Genomic DNA, 26,868 nt, shown 5'->3' on the forward strand with positions numbered 1-26,868 from the left:
TACTTATTAAATCTTAAGTCCATATAACAACTCAAAACATTTTGTATTGCACCAAGAGAAAAAGCTAGCGATCATACCTCAGCTAACCCAACAACAATGACTTCGATCGACACAAAGGTCTGAATCTAATCAACGTTAACAAAAAATCACACTTGTTATAATCAATCCAATACCTGTTTCACAATCACAAAATGTGTTAAACCCCGAAAATGGATGAAAAAGTAAAGAAGAAGCATTCAAGAGATTAAGGCATTTAAATAATTACACGAAGTGGATAAAGATTAATAAAAAGTTGGGGAGGGAAGTGATAATCTTTGCAGTGGCTGCTTGGTAATAAACAATGACACTACTAATTGACATTGTAAAATTATAAAACCATCCGAAAATTGGAATTAAGCCAAGAAGTTTTATTTATTTAATTTATTTTTATTTTATCTTTGATGGTTGGTAAAATGAAAATGCACCAAACTAATATATACCTTTCCGACCCCGCGGTCACCCAAACGATCTTATCACTTCTTTATTTGCCAATATAGTACCAAAATCTGGGCACCAATTAGGAGGCAGAGCATTGTACAGGCAAGAAAGATAATTCATGGCGACGCCACCGGTTGCGCTGCCGAACATGGAGGGCGGTCCGCCGCCCGTGGTAGCACAGCCACCGGGTACGGACATGACTGATATATGCTTCAAGGACCAGCTATGGCTGAACTCGTATCCTCTTGATCGCAATCTGGTCTTCGATTACTTCGCTATCTCTCCGTTCTACGACTGGACTTGTAACAATGAACAGCTTCGTCAACGCTCCATTCACCCCCTCGACCGAGATCAACTCGTGTAAGTAAAACCCCATCCCCAATTTTTGGAAATGTTCTTCAATTTTTTCTTTTTTGTACTGAATGTACTTAGCTAGGGTTTCTGAATTTTGTATGAAATTTTTTTTTGATTAAGAGAGAGTTTGAAGAAATATGAATTAATGGTATTGGTATGCTTGGAATCATCATTAAAAATAGGTGGTTTTTAATTTTATAAGCAGAACCCAGTTGCTTTTTGTTTTTTGTTGGTATGGACTAATGAAACCTGATTGATTCGTGGTTAATCGTCTGATCAATTTGATTAGATACAGATATTATACGGAACTACTTAATTTTCTTTTGGTTTTGTGGGCATCATTGCGCTAGACCAGAAAGCAGATTGTTCATATGGTTCTTTTGATTGACCCCAAATGGTTAGGACTTGGGAATTGACACAGTTAGTGATGGTTACGTGTCCGTTTTATAGGAAAATGACCGGCACTGAATACTGGCTGAGTGAAGTTATGGAGCCCCACCTTTTTGTTTTCCGCAAGCAAAAGAGGGATGGTCCGGAGAAAGTTACACCGATGCTGACTTATTATGTCTTGGATGGTACAATTTACCAAGCACCACAACTTTGCAATGTTTTCGCAGCTCGAATTGTAAGTTTTTTCTTTGGGGTTGTTTGAACGGATTAGGACATATCTGAATGCAGTTTGCCACATTATAATTATAAAAGAACTAGTAGCTTCAAGTAATTTCAAATTTATGCATTTTGATTGGACAGTGATACAGTCGTATGATGTGTTCCTAAGTGTTGGAATTAATAGGGAATCTTTATTCCATTCTGATTGTTTGTCTACTCATGTTGCAGGGACGTGCTCTCCATTATATTTCTAAGGCTTTTACGACTGCTGCCTCAAAGCTGGAGAAGATTGGATACGGTATATTGATTTCCTTCTACTTTGTCCGATATCTTGATTATATAAGTATGATCTTAAACAGATGTTAATAAGTCAGTTAGTGGGAAGTTCTCTCAACAGTTTCTTTGTTGTTACGGTAATAGTTATTTTTGTTGGTGCTCCATGAAAGTTATATAGGAATGCTTTACTCATATCAGTTATGTTGATATTTACATTACATCAAAACTTGAAAGATGAAAACTCTAATGCTTTGCAGAACCATGATGTTTCCCAAACTCAGATGTTTTCCCCAGTTTACATATAAAGATGGTTGATTAGTTTACATTTGTTTTAATGTGGCTGTAGGGATTTGGGACTAATTGGGGTAGGCAAGTTCAATAACGATTCAATCACTACACTTTTCTCTTTCCCACTCGTCACGGTAGCAAATGTGAAGATGTTATGCAAGACAGAAATATTCAAACTCAAAGTCAAAGCTTTATTTGTAGGCTTTGATGGCATGCTAAATCAAGCAACCACATCTTGCTGTTCAACCATTCTGTCAAGTTCTATGAATCAGTATTTTAGATGTCAGTTATTCTGAAGTGCAGTCTGTTACAGCATCACTTTTCTTTTGTTTAATGAGATATTTGCTTTGATGAGCATGACAAACTTGGACACTACGGGTGTACAAGGGTCGGTTCAGGTCAGGTCAAATTTGAAGCAATTCCAATCAAACCAACCTTTTGGAGTTGAAAGATCGAAGGGCCAATGCCCAATCAAAGCCCTGTAACAACTTGGCCGATCCAATCCAAGAATTGTTGGATTCGCTTTGGATTTGGTTGACATGTGTGCTACCATGCATGGATCATACTGCTCTTGATCACAAAAATATCTTGGTTGAATTCTTGAAATCATGCCTGTTTAAAAATGGTGACTTGTAGTATCATGCATGTAAAAGGATGGTAGGTGTATCATGTATGTAATGCTAAAATCTTCAGTATAGTGTATACTTAAAATATGAGAAGCTCGTCACTGCTTGTCATATTTCAATATTAAGTGGTGGTTTTTCAAGTGTGAGCATGAGTTTAATGTTCATGGTTTCTAATTCGTTTAAATTTTGTGATGCAGTCGATTCAGAAAATGAGGCTGCAGCCTTTGAATCAAAGGTTACCAAAGAGACAATTGACTTCAAGGAAGTAAAGCGAGTTGATCTTATTCTTCAATCCTTACAGCGCAAGGTAATAGAACTGAAACACATCTTCTCCCGTGCTCCTATACTGAAGTGAATTATTGCATTGCACTTCTGGGTATGGATATTAGCTAACGTCCTGGAGGGTATCCCGATTCCTGGGAAGCTTGTAATTATCAACTCATCATAACTGTCTTACTAGGAGTAGGTCCTTATTGTCATACTGTTTATGCAGCTACCACCAGCCCCACCACCTCCACCATTTCCAGAAGGCTATGTTCCTGCTCCAACTGCAGAAGCCGAGAACGGCACTGAAACCCAACAAGCTGGAGAGACACAAAACCCTCAGATAGATCCCATCATTGATCAAGGCCCAGCTAAAAGAATGAAATTTTAGAGTACGATTGCCATTTCTGCATCTTTTTAAGAGAACAAAGTTGTGTCCAACGCTGAAGCTACAGACCGTTTGACAAGAAACGACACCACTTCTGCAAACTGTGATGGAGTATCTACTACCTCTAGGTTTGATTTCATTAATCTGTTTGTTTTTGTATTTTTATAACTGGAGGTTCTGAGTTCTCCCTATTACAATTATTCAGAAGTGATAGATCAGTTCCTAAGACAACCGTATAGTCATTTAATACACTATGCTACTCAATATAAAATAGCAAACTGGGGTTAGGGTAGTACTTTTTTGACAATTTGGAAAAAAAGACCAAAAGACTAGCAAAAATACCAACAAACCCTAAAAGGGCAAGTTTGTTGCATAGGTTGGCTTGGCTTGGAGTAATTGTAGGGATTGACTTGGATTGGTTTGGCTTGGGTTCGGTTGGATCTATTTAGGTCTCTCATGATAAATAGGCCTACATGTAGAAGGTATAATCCCAGCTTATTCAGTTGTTAATTAATCTCATGTTTGGTTCATACCGAGATTGGTGTTAAATAATCCAACTCAAATGTAGTACGGTCAGTATGTTCAAGCTCGTTTAACTTCTCCGATTCTTTTCCTTTTTTTCTATTTTTATGATTAAGTGGGTCAGTAATTGTATTAAGTAAAAGCACCAAAGTTGTAGGAAAAACCAGCACTGATTCAGAAAGTGTCATTTGTACGGTAAACTGCATCTATTGGGGAAAAAATAATGTACCACCCCGAAAGGGGTCGGACGTGAAGTTTTATGTACAACCGAGCAACTTGAAATACAGCCACGAAGTTGTATATACAGAGATTCATCGTATCCTGAGTTTGATCAGTTCGCCTGAGGAATCAAGACACACATGCACTGATCGACCAACTGTTCTCTGAAACCATATACAGGTAAAACAAGCATAATCATGTTTCAGGCGCAAACGGATTCTTGCAATGGTCTGCGCTCCAACATAACATCGACGTTGTCCCAAACGAGGTCCCAAACGAGGAACACACGAGGCACGTAGTCATACAAATAACACGCATATGCAGTAATGCGCCGAAAGAAATCAAAATTCCGACACTTGTGGGTGCGGGAGTTGGTGCTCTCTATTGTTATTAGAGTATGTCAAGGAACTCAGTGCTAATGTTAAAAACTCAGCCTAATCTCGGCCTAGGTTTTGAAACGTGAAGATACATATCATCAACGGTCTGTTATTTTCCTTTTCTTTGAACCAAATTTATGTTGCTACTAAACCTAGCCTGTGGATCTGCCAGCATCCCGTTGCTGTGTCGTTATAGAATCTGAGGAATGAAAAATAAATTGCCGATTTCGTTATCTATCTCGGAGATGTCATCACAGCCAAGCATATAGAGGTTGAAAAATGAGCCAGGGGTGTTGCTGGGGCCGGTGTATTTGGAAACCATGATGATGCAGCATTTGTGTGAACTGGATATTTTAGTCTAACACAAGGTTGTCTGTTACGAAGGAGAAGAAGAGTGTCGCTTTGAAGGCACACAACGTCTGGAGAAAAAGCCAATACGTATCATTTCCCAATTAACCTGTAAATTTTTTATCATCTTAATTTCACTGGGTTATTATGATCTGAAATACCCAAATAAATTCTCAAACAAAATACTTTCAGCACCGATGCGTGATACCCAATTCATACAGCATAAATACACACCAACAGCAGAATTAGCATCCATAAGCTAACATTATACGAAGCCCTAAAAATATCTAATCAACCATAATAATTACGCTGCAGCCATTTAAGTCTGCGGAGTCCAAATCAAACTAAAAGAAACGAAAATTCAACAAGAACCCACAAATCCAAACACACATTTTCACACAAGCATATCAACAAACACCTTCCAGGCAACCCAAATTACAAAACAAAGAACACAAGAAAACAAAAAATGAAATTAACCTGCTTGTTGATCTCGACATCGATGGCGCGCTTGGTAACGTTCCAGACGCGACCGGTACGGCCGTGGTAGAACTTGTGGGGGGCATACCCTTGTGGTCGGCGCCGTTAACCTTGACGTCGACATTGTCGCCGGTCCTGTAGGTCTTGAGGTAGATGGAGAGTGGGATGTACCCCTTCTTCCTGAAGGCCCTCGAGAACAGATCGCGAGTCCGGGAGCGGAGACCGTTGGTAGGGTTTCGGTTTCCGATTAGTTGTTGAGATGTGGGCTGAGCTTACTGTATTAAGATGCTTTGGCCCAAATATGATGGGTTAGTTTAACAAAACAAAGTGATAGGCTACAATGGGCCTATGAAGTTTATAGGGTTTGGAATCTGAACCATGGCCCAAGGTATGTCCAAATCTCGTGGCTTGATAGAATGTGTCCTTATGATTGTATTGGCATGTTCACTTATTTGGGATTCAGAAGTCATGAATCGAAATGACACTTGACTTTTTATGTATGAGTTAAATAATCTATCGTTGATCCAACACATGGTGGTTCAAGTATGAGATATCTGATTTTAAAGTCGGATTCTTTTTTCTTTTTCTCTTGGATTCATTTAGTTTGTAAGATTATATCGTAATGGATAATTCACTAAGTTCAAGATATATCAAAAGTATTAGACATGCAATCTCTTCTAAACATGTCATCCTGACATGTGGATTGTCGGCAGGGAAAATTGGAATGGATAGTTTTCTTAATGAGACTCAGTACAAAGAGTTTAACCTTAACAAAACCTTGAAAAAGCTTGCTATAGATTGTTAACTCATTCTCTAAGCCTCAAGTGAGTCATTACCCTACACTTGTAGAGGCCAATAGTTGTGTCTACACTTATTAGTTATTACCAACATAGATGAATATTTTTCTCGGGAATCTTGTTGTTTAAACAATCCTAATCAAATTCTTGTTTTTTTGTTGTTGGATCAAATTCTTGTTTGAATATTTTAGTTGAGGTTACCCTACCCCGCCCTAATTATAAGCTTCCTTTATTTTATTTTGTTGTTTTATTTTATTTTGTTGTTCTTTTATCTTTTGTGTTTAGGTCCCATTTTGTAATGTGGGGCAATTCTCAATTCTATCCATCAGTCAGATAACATCTGTGTAAGAATTGCAAACAATGCAGAAGAAGATTTTAGAGAGAGAAAGAGCTTGATAGCTTTGTGAATTGGTCTTTCTTGATTACCAAGTAACATTTGCAAAATGTCTTATATACTACTGTGGAGTAAAAAATAATCAATAAAATTATGGAGACGACACGTGGACTTTTGGGGTTAAAAAGACAAAATTACCCTTGAAGCACACTGAGATTCCCACGCGCATGCAACGGACAATAATGGCTCAATCAAGGAAGAGTCAAAGGTGATCAAAATAGTATTTATTCAAATCCCTCTCATCACTCCTCATCAAATCCTTATGCAAAAGGTAACTCCTGATTTTTCTATTCAATTTAGGTTTAATTGCCAAGTTAATTGCAAGATATTATTTCACATAATATCTTGCAATTATACTTACAATTTGGCCATATATGGCCGGTCCTATTCTCCAAATAGGGATGGTCACTCCCTTATAAATAGCCATATTTCTCCCACTAAAAAGCTAGGTCATTCTCTCCCCAAAAATTCCTAAACACTTTATGTCTCAAATTCTAACTTTGGCATAAGAGATTCTTTAGCCAAAGCCCCCCTCCCATTCATCGTGGGTGCGTTAGGCTTTTGGCTTTAATCTTAGGTGTTATTATTTTGCAGTTGCATTTTCGTCAAAGGAGAAGATGACGGAAATTTGCATCCACAAATTGGTGCTTTCTTTGAGAGTCTTGATTCACATGCTCGAAGAAGATTCTCGCATTCAAAGTTTCTAATTTCTCATTCATTTGTAGATTTTTCATATGTTTTTATTCCTAGAATTTTTTTAATAAAGTTCTTTGAATAAAGGCAAAAGAAAAGTACAATGACTAGAAATTCGGAAACCACAACAAACAGAACTTCTTATGTTCAAGGATTTGGACCAAGTGATGGAGATCATGACGTAACCCTACCACGAAAATTCATGAGGCTTAATGCGATGACGAGTGGAGCGGTACCACCCCCATGGGGCACCACCTCGGTAGCCACCACAGTAGCAACCACGACAGCGGCCGTTGATGAGCCCACTACCCACGATGAGCAGGCTACCTTGTAGCAGCAGGCCCAAGCCTGTGCCACAAGGCAGCGGCCGAAGGAGGTCCAGCGCTCATGTGCTCTAGCAGCCAAGCCTGTGCCCACGGTCCGGCCTGTACCTACGGTCTGACCAGTACTTGCGGTCTAATTCGAGGTCTTGCCCATTCTTATGGCCTTCATAGCAGCCCAAACCAGTCCAAGATCGATCCAACCGTTCGAGTTTTAGATTTTTAGACTGATGAGTGAATCGAGAGTATTTTCACCCTATTTCTCCGTAAATTTGACATATCCTAACTTAAATCTCGCGCTCAGAGTCCATTACACGTCCACTACTCAAGGAGACGCATACCATCCAAGCTCTTCTAACTCAAATGGCGAACAACACTTGTCTTAACAAGTCATAGAGTTGATAAACGCCTTCACACAGCAGACGACCTTGGTGAATCAGCTCTTGCAGCATACCGAGATGCAGCGTGCCCCAGGCAAGGTGTCTTGAAGTAGGACAAGGGCAGACGATGAACCTCTCCAATAGCGTCCTGGTAAGCAGCCATTTAACCAATCACAAACCTAGCATTCTAGTAGTGTACACTCTCGATTGGGCCATCGAGATAGCTTATACTCTCGTCTTAGCGTGCAGAGGAGTGTGCACTCTCAGTTAGGCCCACGGATGAGCATAGACTCACGGTTGAAGCCATACTCCGATAATTAACATGAGCAACATTCCAAGCGAAATGTTCATTCGTGGATAGGCCCACAAGGAGCATTCTCCACCTCACATCGGAGTAGGCAACATAACGAATGAAGATAAGTAGTCACTCAATTCGGCTCAAGTTTAACTGGCAACCTGCGAAGAACTTGCTCGCATGCTAGGAATGTACCATATGCACCGCAGTCACGGCATAGACGAGTCAAACATATGGAAAAGCAACCTAGACCAATAGGTCATGACTGGGAGCAGCCAAGAGTTTCCCTACTGAAATAAAGGCAAATTCAGGAAGAAGTATATAAGCTCATGACCGAACGATTGTGTGATTTCCAACATAACGAGGTCACTGACGAAGCATTATGATGAGACATGACCAACATAAGCAGGTCACCCTTCATGGACGAGATCGAGTAGGCAGAGTATCCACGCAAGTTCAGCGTGCCACATTTCACTTCATTTAGAGGGGATGGAGACCCAGAGAGACACCTAAAGCATTACCGAAGCGCAATGATCCTTTACCGAAACAACAACGCTCTTATGTGCAAGATATTGCCATCACTCTACAAGGCGAGGCACAAGATTGGTTCCACACCTTGCCACCACAAACCATCTAAAGTTTCGATGAGCTTTCTTTGGTTTTCACCAAGGAGTATTTATTCTATCGCTTGATCAAGAAGAAGTCAGACTACTTGTTCAACATGAAAAAGAACCTAAAGGAGTCACTCCGCGACTATGTGAAGAGGTTTAAAGCAGAGAAGGCAAAGATAGTTGGATGCAATGATTTGATAGCTAGAGCAGCCTTCCAAAAAGGACTCCAGTAGACCACCCGTTGTTCAGAGAATTGATCATGAAAGAAGATCTAACTTTGGCAGATTCTTTCGCTCTGGTAGAGAAGCATGCATTTTGGGACGAGGCTCACTGATGCACATTCAATGACTTGAAGAAGTACCTGACATCACCTCCCTACTATCTAAACCATAAGCAGCGGATGACCTATTCACATGTTTGATAGTATCTGAAGCAGCAATAAGCTCTACCCTTATACGAGAAGGGTTGGGGGCCCGATTACCTGTATTCTACAGTTCAAAAGCTATCATCGATGTTGAAATCAGCTACCAGAAATTCAAAAGCTAACTTTGGCGACAGTTGTTGCAACCTAGAAACTCAAGTTATACCTTCAGACACACGCAGTCATCCTCATGACGCACTATTCCGCCCAATCCAGACGTACGACGATAAAGAGGTAGACACTAGTGGATGCAAAGTTTTTTGACGAATGCAACAACTCAGTCTAAAAGGGGTGCCAATGGCAGCGAACACAAGAAGGACACATTCGGAAGCGAGTTTTGTCTTCGTCGCCCCAAAAGATTCTACATAAGAGCAATATGTATTGGTAGTTGAGCACCACCTCCTACTGTACGTCACATGGCCCTAGCTAACCATTTCTCTATAATTCAGCTTTAAAGTGGCCTAATATCGGCAGTTGAGCATCTCTTGCTATATGTAGCATGGCCTTATCTCCGCGGCCCCTACTGCGCCTATCTTGCATCCGACTCACGACTGTGAGAATCTTTACTCCATGGCTCATCGCCACGCCGACTCAAGCTCATATAGTCATTGTCTCTACGATCAATCCTACATGATCCAGATGCTTCTCAATGAGTAATGAAATGGGCGTTGGAACTTAGCTAATACAATTTAGTTTTTCAACCTCGTATGGGAATAAAGGCTCAAGCCTTAGCATACTTCATAGCAGAATTCACGCCTAGCATAAGCGACACAACAGAGCAGCCCAATAACACAATGGAGGCAACTGAGCACGCCTTAGCCACGCCTGCTTCACCTGATGGAGTCTTCTGACATTTTCACATTAACGACGCATCTAGCTACAAAGGCTTAGGAGCAGGTGTGGTCCTTATCACTCCCAAATAGTTCAATGCTTGAGCAGGCAATCACTATAGGGTTTAAAGCATCCAACAACAAAGCAAAGTACGAAGCCCTACTAGTAGGCCTCCAAATGGCAAATGACTTGGCAGTGAAAAAGCTTGCAATTCATTATGATTCCCAGTTAATCACCAGCCAGACTACTGGGGAGTACATGACAAAATATCCGAAGATAGGGCAATACCTAGAAAAGGTACTAAACAACTTGAGGCATTTTAGACTTACACCCTCACTCAAGTTTCGCAGGCAGACAACACCCACACAGACGCGCTAGCCGGCCTAGGCTCCGCCCTCGACCATCAGTTCAAACACTCTATTTAGGTGGAATTTCTAGATAAGCTAAGCATAAAGGTGGAGCCAGCAGCCGAGGTGTAATAGGTTAGTATAACTCCAAACTGGCAAGATTCCATTATTGACTACCTGGTCAATGACACACTCCTATGGAAAGATTGGAGTTTAGAAAGCTCCAAACAAAGGCAGCATGTTACTATATGTGGAACGACATTCTCGTCTAAAGATCTTACACTAGATCACATCTCTGCAGCTTAGCGTTTCCTGATGACCTAAAGGTTCTAAGTTCAATCCATGAATGTGTTTGTGGAAATCACTACAGAGGTTGATCCATAGCATAAAAGGCTCTTAATGCAGGCTACTACTGGCCTACTATGCATCAAGACGCTAAGGAGTTAGTAAAAAAATACGATCACTGCCAAAGTTACAAGCCGGTACCAGCACTGCATGCAAATGAACTTTATCCGTAAACGAGTCCTTAGTCGTTCATGCTGTGGGCAATCGACTTGGTAGGGCAAATGCCGCCCGTTATTGGGGGTAAATGCATGATGATCGTGGCAGCTGACTACTTCATCAAATGGGTGGAAGCAGAGCCTATGACAACCACAACTTAGACGAATATAGAGTGCTTCATATGAAGGAACATCATTTGTCGATTTGGCATCCCTCAATCCATCGTCACAAACAACGACCCGTAATTCATAGGCAAAGATTTGGCGAAGTTCTTCTAGAAATATGGCATCAAGCAACACATGTCCATGCCGAGGTATCCCTAAGGCAATGGGCATGCTGAAGCATCAAACAAGATGATTCTTGATTCCCTTAAGAAATCCATCTTGGATAATAAGGGAAAATGGCCATATGAACTTCCTGGATGTTTATGGGTATATCGTACAGCCAAACGACGAGCAACCAGTGAGACTCATTTTTCTTTGGCTTTTGGTTTAGAAGCAATCATTCATCCCAATGTCATTGTGCCAAGTATCAGCACTCTATTGCTAAGCATTGAGCATAACAGAAAGTAGATGGCCACAATCTTAGATCTAGCAGATGAGAAATGTGAGAAGGTCATCACCCGTATTGTAGCCTACTACCAGCAGCTCTTCTCCAGCTACAACAAAAGGGTCAAGATTCGGCAGTTCTAGCATGGAGATCTAGTCCTAAGAAAAGCCTTCATAACTGCCGACAGAGAAGGCTCCAAAAAGATGGATCCAATCTGGGAAGGTCCGTAGAAGATCAATAGAGTAGGCGGTAAATGTAGTTATATCCTCGCCACCATGAACGACAAAGAGATCGAAAAGTAATGGAACGCCTACAATCTGATGAAGTAGAATGTGTGACCTCTCATTACATCAAAGCCCAAAAACTCAAGTAGCTTGACGGGCACCACCTCGCAAGCCGAGAACTATCCAGTTGTTATGTAGTTCCTACCCTATAACTAAGTTTTCGTTCATTTCCCTTATTTTTCAATGAGGAATTCATAAGTAATCTACAACTTGGCTCGGTTGCTTGCCTATAACAACTGATCACTCTTGCACTTCAAAAGAAGACGACGCCTTTTTTAGGGACTTATCGCAAGAATTACGCCTCCTATGGACCAACCATGCTCTCTAGCATAAGAGGGTAAACCAATTCCCCGACACCCACACGGGTTTGCTCTCCAATGCGGAAGGATAAACTATACACTCTGAATATCCAGATGTGGATGAGTCGAGCTGCCCTGGTGTAACTAGGTGCACGATGGCTTGCATCGGGATTCCTAAAAGTAGCCACAATGGTTTTTTTTCAAGGCTTGAAGGATTTTGGATCTCTAGGCCTAATCCGTGGAGAGCTGGGCCTTAAAGACGGAGGAAGCACATTACGTAGTACGCCCTATGGACGGTTGCCCTAGAACCCTAAAGCTGCTACCGAGTGCACTAAGGTAGCTTACAATTTTCAAAAGACTGCCTATGGCTTTCCTTCGAGTAGTAAGCCATGCTAAACTTATACAACTACACATTTTTGTGAAACGTTAAATAAGTTAATGTGCATATACGAAGATTTATACACTGTCGATATGCTACGCCGTCGATAAGCTTCACCTCTACCAAGCGCGGAATGATTGTTTATATTGACACTAATTCCTAAAGTATTGTGATACTTGTTACGTAACCTATTGCTTACGAAATTCCAAACAACCGCGTACTTTTTATACAAAAGGTCAGTGAATTTCATAACCTAAAAAATCTTTAGTATGTTGTGATGCAAGCCACACAGCTCAAAGGATTAAAGAAAGCCAAGGTTAACAGCCAAGTGGTCACGCAGACTCATCTGCTTCTGTAAGTAAGGCATCCGACTGCTAACCCTATGGCTAACAACTTTGTAAAAGTTCTACACCAATACATATGCCTGCATAGGCTACGTGGGCCTGTCTGCTTATAGAAAAGTAACACGCCTGCCAATAGTCTAAAGGTTAAAGGTTGGGCGTAAACAAAAGAAGCAATGATGAAGAAAAATGAAGGAAGCAAGTATATTAAATTTTCTAGCAAAATTGATAAACAAATAGCAAAGGCCGAAGTAGTTTAAGCAAAGCAAAAACCAACAAGAAAAACAAAGAAAATCCTAAAGGCTACCTAGAAGACTAATCTTCTACAGCTTGGACATCCCACGACTACTCGGTCGCCACACCTTCAGTAGTCACAACACTCTTAGCAACGACATTATCCAACGCTTCACCCCCGGCTACCCTAGCCTGGGCACCAACTTCTTTGACTACTTCACTAATAGAAGCCTCAAAAGTAAAGGCAAGCAAGTTTTTCGGAGAAATAAAGAAGAACTTGAAGTCCTTCCCAGTAAACTCAAAGTCAGATGGCCTACCAAAGAGATGATCTATATAACCCAGCTTGTAGAAATCGGCCTGACTCTGAACAAGTGAAGCCTCGAGCCCAGCCTTATCACCCTTCAGCTGCTTGTTCTCTTCAAGCATACCAACATGGACGCACTGTAGCTCAACCATTTCTTTCTTCAGACTTTCATTGATCTTTAACGCATATTGGAGTTCTAACATTTGGGTTCAAGCTTATTGACGATCTTCTTGAAGTGGATCACTTGATTATAAGCATCAATCAACTCTTTATCCTTTACATAAGCAGCGAAATGAAGCTCAGAAATGGCATGCTCAAGATCTTGAATCTAAGGTATGTAACATCCAATCTTCTTCTCTACACTTTCATACTTAACTTGGACTGCGTCAAGCCTAGTCTTTAAGTCAACGATGTCTTGGTGTGCAGTCTCAAGCTATAGAGAAGTGGGGGCAAAGATTTTAGACAATTTCAAAGCAACGAGCTCAAACTCCAACCTCTTGATCTTCTTGGCTGAAGAATAAGCTTCAGCTGCCATTGTCTTTGTCACCTCATTGGTAGTCTTGGTATCCTCTTGGTCAAAGAGCATAGACTCTGTTGATGCACAAAACTGGAGGTCTTGGTACAACGTAAATCCGACCGTGAATCTGCAAGAAATGTAAATAACATAGGATGTATCGTGGTTCACCCCAAGGTTTGGGCTATGTCCATACTGATTATGTATTTATCTGAGGGAGAGAGAGCTCTGAGAGTGAGAGCTTTGAGAGGGGTGATGAGCCTTAGGAATTGGCCTCCCCTATTGTGAGGGTGAGGGGTCCTTTTATAGAATAAGGACTCCTCACTTATTACATATTTACCCCTTCCTTTATCACATAATTACATTTAAGTCTCCCGAGTATTGTACGAGATCTAAATACGAGGCCCTAAATATGGTATAAACAGTAGTCCCCCAAGTCTTCAGTCAAGAGAGTCTTTTGGCTAGAGACTTAAAATTCAGTCCATGTATGGGCCGAAGTAACTAGATGTCGTCTAGAACCGATGCTTGATATGAGGCGGTGCCCAATATGAAATGATGCTAAACTAGAAGTACCACATGTTAAGAGGCTGCTCGGCTTGTGGCTTATGTTGCCTTAGTTGGCTCGGCTTGTGGCATTGAAGGTGAGGGAGTCCATTTTATAGAATAAGGGCTCGCTCCTCAATACATAAATGATGGGCTAGAGTTGATGCTCACGGCGATACGGTTACTCAGTAGGCGGCGATGCTCTCTAATGGTGGTGAGGGAGTCCATTTTATAGAATAAGGGCTTTAAAATACCTTTGAGGTACCTGAGAATTCTCTTGACAGCTGCAACATGAGATTCCATCAGATTATGCATGAATTGACATGTTTGATTGATAGCAAAGGCTATGTCAGGCCTTGTGAAGGTAAAATATTGTAGTGCATCTACAATGCTTCTATATTGCTCAAGGCTGTGATAAGGTTTTCCATCATCTTTCAATAACCTGTGATATGGCAAGCATGGTGTAGGACAAGGTTTGCACTCCTGCAAATCCACTTTATCAATTAACTCTGAGATATACTTGGCTTGAGACACAAAGAGACATTCCTGTTTATAGCTGATTTGTAATCCCAAAAAGTAGTTCAACTGACCCAAGTCTTTCCTATCAAGCTTTGCAGTGAGGTCTTTAATAACTACTGAAATGAGTTGTGGATTGTTGCCTGTTAAAATCACATCATTTACATATAATAACAACACCATAGTACCAAGTGATGAGCGCTTGACAAAAAGAGATGAATCGGCTTGTGAACTTTGAAACCCCAAACCAGATAAGAAGCTTGTAAATATGTCATTCCATGCTCTAGGGCCTGCTTTAACCCATAGAGAGATTTTTGTAACTTGCATACAAAGTTAAATGGATATTTGTCATTCACAAAGCTTGAATGTTGCTTCATATAAACTTCTTCTTAAAGAACACCATGCAGAAATGCAATTTTGACATCTAACTGTCTAAGAGACCAGTTGTATTGAGTTGCCAATACAATAACTAGTCTAATGATTGTTGGTTTGACAACTGGACTGAAGGTTTCACCATAATCAATTTCGTTCATTGCAAATTTCCATTTTGTGATCTTGTTGGCTGCCTTAAATATTTTTGGTTCCAAAATTGTTGATGTTGAATCAACAATTACAGACATAGCTTTTCTCTTGATAATCTTATTTTTTTATCTTGTCTACATTGTATGCAAATTCATTGGTATGGGAAGAACAACAGTGAGCTGTTCAAGTTGGAAATCAGGATCTATAGGGACAAGTGACTGTGTAAAGGAATCAATTGTTGTGGTGAGGCTTGGATAGTAAGAAAGAACCATGTCATTAATAGGGTGTTGAATTGAATCTGAGGCTCTGGATGCATCTGCTTGCAAAGAATCAGTGGCACTAAATGATGATGCAGACAAAGATTATGAGACACTAGATAAATTGCTACCCTCAGAGTGAAAGGATAATGACAATGATGAATGATCATGATATGAGGGTGACAATGCTTGTGTATGTAGTGTTGGAAGTATGCCCACAAAGCCACTCATTTGATGTAATAGCTTTTGGAATAATTATTGTATTAAACTATTATATGTTTAATAAAGGGCAAAGCTTATTGTTAATCATTATTTATTGTATCATGTGTTTAAGCAATAAGGGAATCCAAGGAAAGTATTTAATCTGAGAGAAGTAATCTAAGTAAGTTAGATTAACGAGACCTTTCTCTTATGTTCATTCCTAAACGTTCCTAGCCATAGGATTGCCAATTGGGCATTGACAATCCGCTAAGGTTAGTATGTGTTATGTCAACTCAAGCGTGAGTATGACTAGTCTCAAGTCATTTAGTGTTGGACACTAAGACAAACCCATAGGTGCTCGAAAGAGTAATTGAGTACACTGAACAACGATCAAAAGAGAGTTCGAACATACATGTCAGGTAAGAACTCGTTAGTTGCAATATGCAAAGTAGTCTTTTGACCTGAGGCATCATAGATGTCTAATGGTTAGGTCCTTGATCTTTGATCATGTCAAAGGCATTCCATCGAGAGTGTCCACGACATTGTTAGGGTCAAGCTATCTAGTCATGTAGGCATATGAATGCACAACAAGGGATCTCTAACCTTCCATGGTGGAAGGAGAATACTCTAAGATATGATTCGGGAGTCTTTGGCCAAAGCATACGAATATGACTTAGGAAGTATGTTCCAAATCATATTTAATTGAATCATATAGAGAAGTATTACATTGGATAGTAGACATGAAACAAACTATCACTCAAACAATGTGATTAAGAGTATTGTATTAGAGAAGGACCGTATTGCATTGTAATTGTAACTGGATAGGTTCTCCAACCAATTCTATTTAGCTTGGGTAGCCATGACATGCTGCTAGGTGTCACTCATGGTTTGTGGAAGCCCTGAAGATTAGCAAACACTAATCTTAATCAAAGGGAGAATTGAAATGAAGTTTCAATTCACAATCGATTGTTAAGAGTAACAATCGCCCACTGCCTCGCTAATTGGAACCTAATGGATCGTACACCGAATAAGGATGAAAGTGAAGAAATATAAATGAAATGGATAAGCAATTAAATGGTTTAATTAAAAATGGTCAAGGTTAATTAATTAGTTAATTAATTATACGAAAGGTTCGTATTGGGTTTTTAAGTTAGTTTTGGGTTTCGGGGTCCAAAAGGGTTTTGTCCACTAGGTCCATTATGTTTAAGTTGTATGACAACTAAAACAAATATGGGCAAATAGCCCAATCACTTAAGATGGCCGGCCATAGTGAGGGAAGTGGGAGTTTTGCTTAATTGCAAGTTTGCCACTCACCTAAGAAAAGAGATATAAAAGCATCTTTATAGCTTTTACCTTATTAGGGTTTTCTTGAGACAAAGATGAGAAACACTTTCTCTCTTTTTCTCTAAAAGAGACCGGCCACTTAAGGAAGAGATAGCTAGTAATTTTTCTTCTCCAAGTCATCCATTTCATCTTCACACCTCATCCTTAGTGTGGAGACTTAGAGACACCAAATCTTTGGTGTTCTTGGAGATCATTTCCTCACATCCTCAAGGAGCAAAGGAGCATCAAAAGGAAGAAAATCACAAGGAAGATCCAAGGAGCTAGGAGGTGACTTGAAGGCCCTCCACTTGGGTGAATCCCTTGTGTAAACAAGGATGAGCTTCAAGGGTAATGAATCTTTAAATCCTTCATTCTCTTTAATATTGTTAAAGAGTCTCATGGTTCACCATTCACTAGGCTTTAAAAGTCATGGGTTTTAGAATTGTTTTTGAATGCATGCCTACTTTAATATGTTAATAGTTTGCCTATATGTTCAAATATTCTCACATGTTCTTAGCTAGGACAAAATTTTTCCTTCATGTAGAATGTTTGATTTTTGTGTTTTAGAAGTTATAGTGTGATAAAGAAACTGTGTTTCATCAAAATGAACATGTCTAGATACATACTTTTGTTTGTCTTAGGATTAAAACAAATAAAACCTTTGTAGTGACTTGCATACCCTATAAAAACACAAATTTTGGTTTTTAGTTGAAGCTTATCTGTGTTATATGACTTAAGTAATGGAAACCATGCACATCAAACCACTTTTAGGTATATTAGGAATTTGACCATATAATAATAGATATGGATACTTCATTTTTAGAGTAGTATATGGCATCTTATTTATTAAGTAGGTTGCAGTAGCACAAGCATAAAACCATAATTTAGAAGGAAGATGTGCTGTTTGTAATAAGGTGATTGCAGTTTCAATAATGTTCTTGTGTTTATTTTCTGCAAGACCGTTCTGTTTTGGTGTATATGGACAAGAAATTTGATGTATAGTACCATGATTCAAAAGATAGGCTTTAAAACTGTTGCTCAGATATTCACCACTACCATCACTTTGAAAAACTTTTACTTGTGCATAAAATTCTGTAGGGCTGGGCACTGGCCGGGCCGGGCCGGGCAGGGCCTAAATTTGAAGGAACCAGACCTACCCGTTTTAAAATGTAATGGGCTGGGTAGGAGGATTTTGAGTTTGGGAACTGGACCTAACCCGGCCCCTTTCAAACCGGCCGGTTCGAGACAGGTCCACATGTCCAATTAATTTTTTTTTCCCATTTTTTTGTTAAGTCTGACTGTGGGCTGGCTTTTTTATTACAAACAACACATATTTACATTTAGGCCCACATACAATACGAACCCAACAACAAAAGTATGGAGTATGGACCTCCAGAGGACAACGAAACCAAGCCCAACAGAAAAAACCCTAACAGCCTCCACTGCATCATCCACCATTGCATCCTCTGCTGTTGCACTCTGCACCACTGCATCCTCTGCCGCTGCATCCTCCGCCGATGCTGCTATCAGTGGCCTAAAATCAAGCAAAATTGAGCCTCCAAAGTGGATAAAAAGAAGACTTCAACAAGTTCAGCAAGATCCTTTACAACATGATTTTCCAAAGCTAAACTAAAATCAAAACCAAAACCAATTAAATCTAAAAAATTTAGAAATTATATCCCTAAATTTAGTAACCCAGAAATTTCAAAAATCCTAATTCAAAAGTCCTAAATCCCTGAACTCAAAAACCAGATAATTCAAAAAACCCTAATTTAAAAATTACCTTAATTTCAGAGAAGATGATATGATATTTCGAATCGCAGTTCAACGACGGTGATGATGAGGGTCGCAACATGTGGGCAATTTTTTGCAGAGTCTTCTTTAACAGCAAATCCCTTATGATGTCTGCCATCCACTTGCTTATAAGACATGGTGACATGCATGTCTGCATTGCTAACATTGGCTGCCGAAGGTGGTGTTGATGGTTCACAAGACCTTGGGTGGTCACGTTTAGGAGAAGACGATGGCGATGGTGGTGTTCAAAGTGTCAGTTTGGACTCTGTGAGAGAGAGATCAAAATGGATGAGAGAGATTGAGAGGGAGGACTCTCGGAGAGAAAGATGAAGAGGGAGGATGTCAGGGAGAGTCTTCGAGAAAGATGAGATGTGTGTGAGATTTATGTGTGTGTGTGTGTGTGTATGTGTGAGATTTGAAAGTGTGAGGTTTATTGGATATGGTTGGGGTCGAGGCCCCGTTACTTCAGAAAATTGGATCTGGCCCACCCCTTTGTTTACTTAGACCTTACCCGCCTCGCCTCATTTTGTATATAAAATAATAGGAACTACCCCGAACCGCTAATACCCACCCCTAACCGCGGGCCCATGGCCCGTTTGCCCACCCCTAAAATTGAGTACTTAGATATGCATTGAACTGAACAAATGTTGAAAACACTTATGCTTTATTATGTAATGGAAATATCTATATAAACCAAGTTCATTCATCTATGAAACTTACATAGTACCTAAAACCTTCAACAGATAACAAAGGAAAAGGTCCCCACGCATCACTATGAATGACTTCTAGAGGTTGTACAAACTTATTTGGAGAATACAAGAAAGGAAGTTTTGTAAAGTTTTCTTCTAAACAAGATGTACAAATGTTTGTAGTAAAGTCTTGTGATGCATGTACTTGGTTATTGTGCAATATAACAAAAGTGATTGCATTTGATGGGTGTCCTAGCCTCTTATGCCACAAGGTTTTATGTATTAGCTTTGTAAGATTGCATGCATGGTTGTGAGATGCTGCAAATAACAACTTTTGTGGTATGGAAAATGGAATATGGTAATAGCCATCCGTACATAGTCCCTTGAGTAGCATTGTCCCTGTGATCTTGTCTTAAACCCAAAAAGAAAATTCATCACATATAAACTTGCATCTATTGTCATTGCAGAGTTAATAAATGGAGAGTAATTGTTGTGACATCTTTGGTACATGAAGAACCTTTTTTAACTCAAGAGTATGATTTGAAGCATGCAACTTTGAAGAACCAATATTTGTAATGGCCAAACATGCACCACTAGCAGTGGTTATGGTGTTTGTGCCTTGATATTGAGTAGGTAACTCAAGATTGGCAAGCTTTGGTGTTATGTGAGAGGTTGCTCCAGTGTCATCAATCCAAAATTGATCTAGTGGAGCTGAATGGTGATGATTAACATGCAATGCACTGAATGAAGGTGCATAAGGCCTTCCTTAGTATGTAAAATTCCCTCCGTGATAGCATTGACTAGTTGTATGCTCAAATTTCCAACAAATTTGGGATTAAACAGGTGATGATGAGCTGCTTGAAGAATCTGTATGCCTGTGAAAACAGTCAGTTGCAATATGACCTTTTTTTTTACTACAAATCTAACATGTTGGAATTTCTGAAGGATGAGCAAGACAAGTGGATTGATATGGTTTTAGAGCCCTAAGAATTCCATGATTATTGTTTGGTGTATGAAACCTTGACCCATAATTGTAATTGAACTTGCTTTTACCTCTGCCCTTGTAGTTATTGCCTATGTATCCTTCACTGTAACCACCATTGTAATTCCCATTGTTATAGTTATGTTGATTCCCAAAAGACTAGCTTTGATTGTTTGAGTTGTTGTGTTGATTTGATTTGTCGCCAGAAGATGAACCATGGTTACTTGAATCTATATAGTTAGAATCAAGAACCAAAGCTTTTCATTTTGACTTTTGATTAGCTACCATCATTGATGTTCCAAACGAAAAATTTGACTCCAAAGATTGGTTGATAGTTGTTTCTTCAACAAGCAACTGAGATCGAAAATCTTTGATATAGATACCTTTTTCCCTTCCTTTGATAACATGTCGAAAAATGTTGTATTCTACAGTGAATCCCTTGAGAGCAAGAATGATGATATCATCATCTTCAAAGACAACCCCAGTTGTTGTAAGATGATCTCTTGCATCTTTAATCTTTTGTAAGTACTCAGAAACAAAATCAGAACCTTTTTTGATGTCTTGAAGGTCAATCTTCAATTGAAAGATACTGGCTTTTGTCACAGAAGAGAATCTTTCCTTGAGATTCATCCACATTTCATTATAACTAGTGCTGCCAATGATGCAAGACTCTACTGTGGATGATAAAGTTGTAGTAATGAGTTGCATGATTGCATGATTGTGTATTTTCTAAACTTGGTAGGCATCTGTTTCTACCCCTTCAACAGTTGAATCATTGACAAATCTTGTTGAACATTTCTTGGTGTCATCCACGAATTTCAGAATTCCATGTCTTTTATGAAGCAATTTGATCTAAAAACTCCATGTGAGGTAGTTAGTGTCATCCAATTTCACAGTAACGGTTGTTGATATTGTTGGAATGAGGTTAGTGATTGGCAATTGAACAATCTGTAGCTGTGCTGCTGTAACCATTTTTGTAGACAACAAGAAATTTCTTTACTAATGCTTTTAATCAAACAGTTGATCTGCGTGACCAAGAACTCCAATTTTCTTGTGAATTGGATGATGAGATTTGCCCAATTGTATCTTAGAAGTTGTACAAACTAGAGGATTGAGAAGATATAAGAATTCAAGAGGAATGCGGAAGCGCCATATCGTATTTTGGCGATGATACCATGTAAGAACTGCAAAGAATGCAGAAGAAATGCAGAAGAAGATTTTAGAGAGAGAGAGAGAGCTTTGTGAATTGGTCCTTCTTGATTACCAAGTAACAATTACAAAGTGTCTTATATACTACCTTATTACAAAGCTTACTTATTAAGCTAATACAATGTGTAACCTCCTTATTTCAACAAACCATACTTCTAACAACCTACAATTCCAACAACCTTTATATAATAACCCTCTTTATCCATTGACATGTGGCATGATCTTAACCATTGTTTCCTCTTCACTTGGATCACTAGCTTTGATATTCTTACAATCTGAATACGTATTATTAGAAAAGTTTTACCCCAATTCTTATAGCTATTTTAGTAAAAACCTAATAATTGTATATTTTTTTAGCATAATGATATATTTTTACACTAAGGGTAGGATGAGTTCGGTTAAGCCACATAATGGGCAACCTAATTTGGTATTGAATTCGCTATGCACGAGATTCGACCCTAAAACATCTCACTTCCAAGTGAAGAAGAATACCACCATACCATAGTACTAAGTGACCCAACAGGTTCCTCTCCGAATCCTTTTGGTGAGGATCTTGGGGATCTGTAAATCGTATCCGTTCATCGTATATCGTACGGTCATTTTTTGTCAGGTACTGTTTATATTTAATTTTAAATAAAAATATTTAAAATAATTTCTGACCATATGATGTACACGGATATGATTCCTGAATATCCGGGATCCTCACAAAGGGATCATCACAAAGATGATCCGGCAAGAATCTGGATTCCTAAGTGACAATAATTGTATATTTTTAAATTAAACTATTTGATTAGTTTTTCACGTAAGCGAATATTCTTATTTTACTCTCCACATCTGCACACAATTTGCTCATAATTTATTGTATGTCTTTAATTCTCTTGTTATTGGTTTCTATACGTTCTTATTGGTTTCCCTTACCAAAATAAGAATACCTGTGCTAGAGGAATATTGGATTGAGTTTCTTTCTTGCTTTTGTATTTTATTTCGGTGTCTACTGGTGGAGTAGTTATCAGAGGTCGGGTTTAAGTGTGGATCGATTAACTGGACAATAGTACTTTGTTTGGCATGGTTTACGTTACTGGTTTACGGAAGAGATAATATCTCCATTAGCTAAACCCTTTCTTACCCTGCCTTGGACTCGTATATTTTTTGTTTTTTGTTTTGTTTGAGATACAAGTATTATTACGTTGACGCGTTACTGGTTTTGGATGTTGATAGTTCTGGAAAGTTGGGGCAGTAGTAGCATGCCAAAAAATACAGTTGAAGAAAGATCAAAACATGAGAAGCATTGATTCAAACTAAAATATTTTGAAACGGCAGTTGAATCCTGTGGTGTCGTTTACGTGATTTCATTTTCTTTCAAAGACAATTTTTGTGTAAATGAAAACTATGGCTATAGTTTACTTATATGTATTATCTTGGTACCCTTCGAGGGTTGTGAAATTCACAAAGGCATTTCAGTATTTCCTGATCATCATCGTGTGATTCACTATTGCCAGAAATCAAACTCAGGAATTACTGTGTGAAAGATGGGTCTGGAAATCATCTCTAACCACTGTACCATCCGGTAGTGGTTTCACATTTGATACCGTTGACTGAGCCTAAATGAAAAGCTCCGCCACCATAATTTTACGTCAAGAAGATACAATGGTGGGATGAAACCATACAACATACTGCTCCTTTTTGCAGACCGTGTTAAAGACTTATTTTCTCTTTGGTCAAGACTCGTGGAAGATTTGAAACGACGACAATAAGGACTATCCCATGCCCCTTTGCTCTTTCCTTTAAGTCACAAAATTGCATTATTCCAATACACTTTAGCACTTTTTGATCGTCTTTGCACCACACTCTACCCATTATTTTAATATTTATGCCCTCTTTTCTGGCGTGGAATTGCATATTTCCAGAAAACTATTGCTTCTTTAGATAGCAGCCAAATCTTCCTTTCACTTCATTCCGCTTTCTACATGGCACCATCTAACCACCATAGCTTCAGTATCTTTAGTCGGTCGGCCACAAGGCACTAGAATTTCTTCATTTTTTTTGTAAGTGTGTGTAGGCTAGGTTTATTTATTTATTTATTTATTTTTCAACACCTTCTTTTGCATGTTTCATTATCATCTAATTTAATGTATTAAGCCCTCCTACCAACCTTGAAAAGAAGAGCAAATTGGACTTCTTTGTCGAAGACTCTTATGGTTGTCTTTTGGCAGAAGAGTTTTGGGTGTGAATCACATTAGCACACAATGTTATTATTTACGGGTTATACAACATGGTTGGTATGTTATTAATCTCTCCATCGTTTTCTAAGATTCTTTAAACTCAAAATTGGAGATGATGGGTTATACAACATGGTTGATATGTTATTAATACCTGGTGTTTACCTGGATTGATTCTTCTTATTTTCAATTCTGGTTTTCGTAAACTTTCAAGTAGGTGTTGTTTGGAAATATGCTTCCCAAACCATGCATCGCAATAAGTTTACGTCACGGTTTTGTTGCGATGCGATCACAAACGTCGCATGACCTTTGCTAAAATGCATTCACGATGCTTTCATAATTTTATACAACGGAATTTTAGCGTCGCATATGACAAGTTTAATTCGTGACTTTTCTTATCTGTCACAACTTGTTATGCCAACTTCTACAATTATTTAAATCCATTTTCTTCACTATATATTAAGGTTCCCACAAAACAAAACTACTGGTCTTGAAACCCTTTTATACTTTTCTTTCCTTCAAAAAGCTCTATACCATCCTCCTCTATTCTCTAAAATGGCCAAGACCCTCCAAAACCTTAGTTCTACCTACACCATTCTCATAACCATTTCCTTCTTCTTCCTCTCAACCCTTGTTGCTTCAGAGACTCACCGTTTCTCAAGGCCGTTATCTTCATCAAAACATGGTCTAAAGAAAGAGAAACTAAGCCATCTTCACTTCTACTTTCATGACATAGTGAGTGGCCGAACCCCCACGGCTGTTAAAGTGGCTGAGGCACCCATTACAAACACTTCCATGACTGGCTTTGGCACCGTGGTCATGATGGACGATCCATTGACTATTGGCCCTGAATCGAACTCTAAGCTAGTTGGAAAAGCCCAAGGTATTTATGCTGTAGCTTCACAAAGTGAGGTGGGGTTTTTGATGGCCTTGAATTTTGTTTTTGTTGAAGGGAAGTATAATGGTAGCACTCTTAGTGTGTTGGGGCGCAATGCCGTGTTGTCAGCCGTTAGGGAGATGCCGATAGTAGGCGGAAGTGGCCTTTTCCGATTTGCTCGTGGCTATGCTCATGCTAGCACTCACCAGTTTGACATCAAAACTGGAGATGCTGTTGTGGAATATAATGTTTATGTCTTCCATTATTAATTGGTGTGCGCGTTATTTGCTTTTCTAACTTTTCTGTGGCTTATACATATGAATCTTGATCAGTCTTGTGGCTCAATTAATTTTCCAATCCCCTGCTGATTCTTGATTCTTTCACGTTTGAGTCCTATGTAAAAGAAGATTCGATAATCTAGCTATCACATTGCTATAATTTGTAATACCATTGATTACTGTCACATTTGTAAGTACTTGTATACGCATGATGCGTGTAGCTTGTGCATATCTCAAAAGTGACCTTGTTCAATGTTTAGGTTTTCCAACATTATGAGCTTTTATGTAACATGCAAAAGATTATAAATTTATAATTGGGAGAGTAGATCTTAATCCTTGGATAATTTGAACTTACTAATTCCTTGTGTAAGTTAGTCTTTTGACCCTATATCAATTGAAAATTAGGATATGCAAAACAGACGAACAAACGGACTACCAAAATAACGAATATATTACTTAATTAACTTAAAACAAAGAAACACTATAGAATTGCCAAAAAAAGATACATTACTCAAAGAGACTATATCTCACTAGACTTGTAGATAAACAAGTTGCAAAACATTAGTTTTATAAAGAACTAACCATTACCCTAATCCTCAGAGGAAGGAATCCAAATCCTTAATCTACAAGAAAATCCTAAGAAGCAAATACCAAATACACAACGAACTTGTTCTATATAAGTTGGTCTCCTTGTAAATATAATGTATATATTTAAGTGGCAATGTGACATGAACCCTCCAATATGTAGCTTTTCTGGCAGACCGTGTTAAAGACACTTCTTTTCTCTTTGGTCAAGACCTTGTGGAAGAGACTTGAAATGAGGACGAATTGGACAATATATAGACCATCACGGACCATGCTTTTCCCCTTTTATACTGTTTTCTTTAAGTCACAGAATTGCATTATTCCAATAGACGTTGGCACTTTTTGGTCGTCTTTGCACCACACTCTACCAATTACACCCTTTCTTTTCAGGCATGGAATTTGCATATTTGATATTTCCATAAGACTATTGGTTTTAGTCTTCTTTAGATAGCATCCAAATCTTCCCATTCACTTCATTGTGCTTTCAACAAAACGGCAACCATCTGACCACTCATGGCCTCAACAAAATGGCAACCACTACAATTTCTTCATACTTTGTAACAGTGTGGAGGCTGTTGCCGTGAGGGGTTTTGTAAAAAGGGCACAAATATATTGTAAATATTAGGAATCCTTTATTGGGAAGGATTTATGAGTCCTTTATTGTTACCTTGTAGAACAAGGGTTGTATCTTGTATATATTTTTCCTTTATGCAATACAATGGAATTTAAGCCGTAAAATTCAAGTTGGCATCAGAGCCTACCGTACCCTAGAAAAAAATTCCCACCATACCCGTGTATCGCAAAGAGGAAAGCAGCAAGGTTTCTGGGCTGTTGCTGCATCTCTGCAGCAAGCCAAACCCTTGTGTGTAGTTGTTGTGTTCTGTGTTGCTGTGCCGTATACAATTTGGCTTAGGCAATAGTATTTGTATCTGCTGTAGTAACTTCAAGTTTGTAACAGGGCTATCTGACGTGCTTTACTGCTGTCTTCAGTGCGACTGTAATCAAAATTGCTGTATGCGTTTGGCTTTAACAAGGAGTTGTTTACTGATGATGTGACAATTTTTTGCTGCTTGCTATCCAGTTTGTTGCAGTGAGTATAACTACAATTCTTGTTTCGTGCTGCACTTGAATTGTTCTCGAGTATCGTGCCTTTG

The 26,868-nt window shown here is 39.1% G+C and overlaps 2 protein-coding genes and 1 long non-coding RNA gene across 4 annotated transcripts; 2 read left to right on the top strand and 1 right to left on the bottom strand.

Moving 5' to 3' along the window:
• The first annotated feature begins 411 nt into the window (after positions 1 to 411).
• On the top strand, positions 412 to 3,513 carry LOC103415045 (mediator of RNA polymerase II transcription subunit 6). Its single transcript, XM_070812164.1, has 5 exons — positions 412 to 837; positions 1,282 to 1,456; positions 1,669 to 1,738; positions 2,828 to 2,937; positions 3,124 to 3,513. The coding sequence occupies exons 1-5, from the start codon at positions 596 to 598 to the stop codon at positions 3,283 to 3,285; spliced, it is 759 nt and encodes a 252-aa protein (XP_070668265.1). The 5' UTR covers positions 412 to 595; the 3' UTR covers positions 3,286 to 3,513.
• A 478-nt stretch (positions 3,514 to 3,991) lies between these two features.
• LOC139191370 (uncharacterized) lies at positions 3,992 to 5,499 on the bottom strand. 2 transcript variants are annotated; one of them, XR_011575401.1, is made up of 2 exons: positions 5,226 to 5,499; positions 3,992 to 4,819 (listed from the first exon to the last, which is right to left on the bottom strand). It is a non-coding gene; the product is annotated as an uncharacterized lncRNA (long non-coding RNA). The 2 variants fall into 2 exon arrangements; XR_011575400.1 differs by having other exon boundaries at positions 3,992 to 4,857; positions 5,226 to 5,451.
• An 18,942-nt stretch (positions 5,500 to 24,441) lies between these two features.
• On the top strand, positions 24,442 to 25,400 carry LOC114821225 (dirigent protein 22-like). Its single transcript, XM_029093224.2, has one exon. The coding sequence runs from the start codon at positions 24,530 to 24,532 to the stop codon at positions 25,118 to 25,120; it is 591 nt and encodes a 196-aa protein (XP_028949057.1). The 5' UTR covers positions 24,442 to 24,529; the 3' UTR covers positions 25,121 to 25,400.
• The last annotated feature ends 1,468 nt before the right edge of the window (positions 25,401 to 26,868 follow it).

This window comes from Malus domestica, chromosome 14, assembly GCF_042453785.1.
Source record: "Malus domestica chromosome 14, GDT2T_hap1".
NCBI lineage: Eukaryota > Viridiplantae > Streptophyta > Magnoliopsida > Rosales > Rosaceae > Malus > Malus domestica.

What these genes read in the sequence shown, in the direction of transcription:
- LOC114821225 (XM_029093224.2), top strand. Translation starts at nt 24,530, where the DNA reads ATGGCCAAGACCCTCCAAAACCTTAGTTCTACCTACACCATTCTCATA.
- LOC103415045 (XM_070812164.1), top strand. Translation starts at nt 596, where the DNA reads ATGGCGACGCCACCGGTTGCGCTGCCGAACATGGAGGGCGGTCCGCCG. An exon ending in CTCGACCGAGATCAACTCGT is followed by an intron (nt 838 to 1,281) that starts GTAAGTAAAACC and finishes TCCGTTTTATAG; the next exon opens with GAAAATGACCGGCACTGAAT. An exon ending in ATGTTTTCGCAGCTCGAATT is followed by an intron (nt 1,457 to 1,668) that starts GTAAGTTTTTTC and finishes CTCATGTTGCAG; the next exon opens with GGACGTGCTCTCCATTATAT.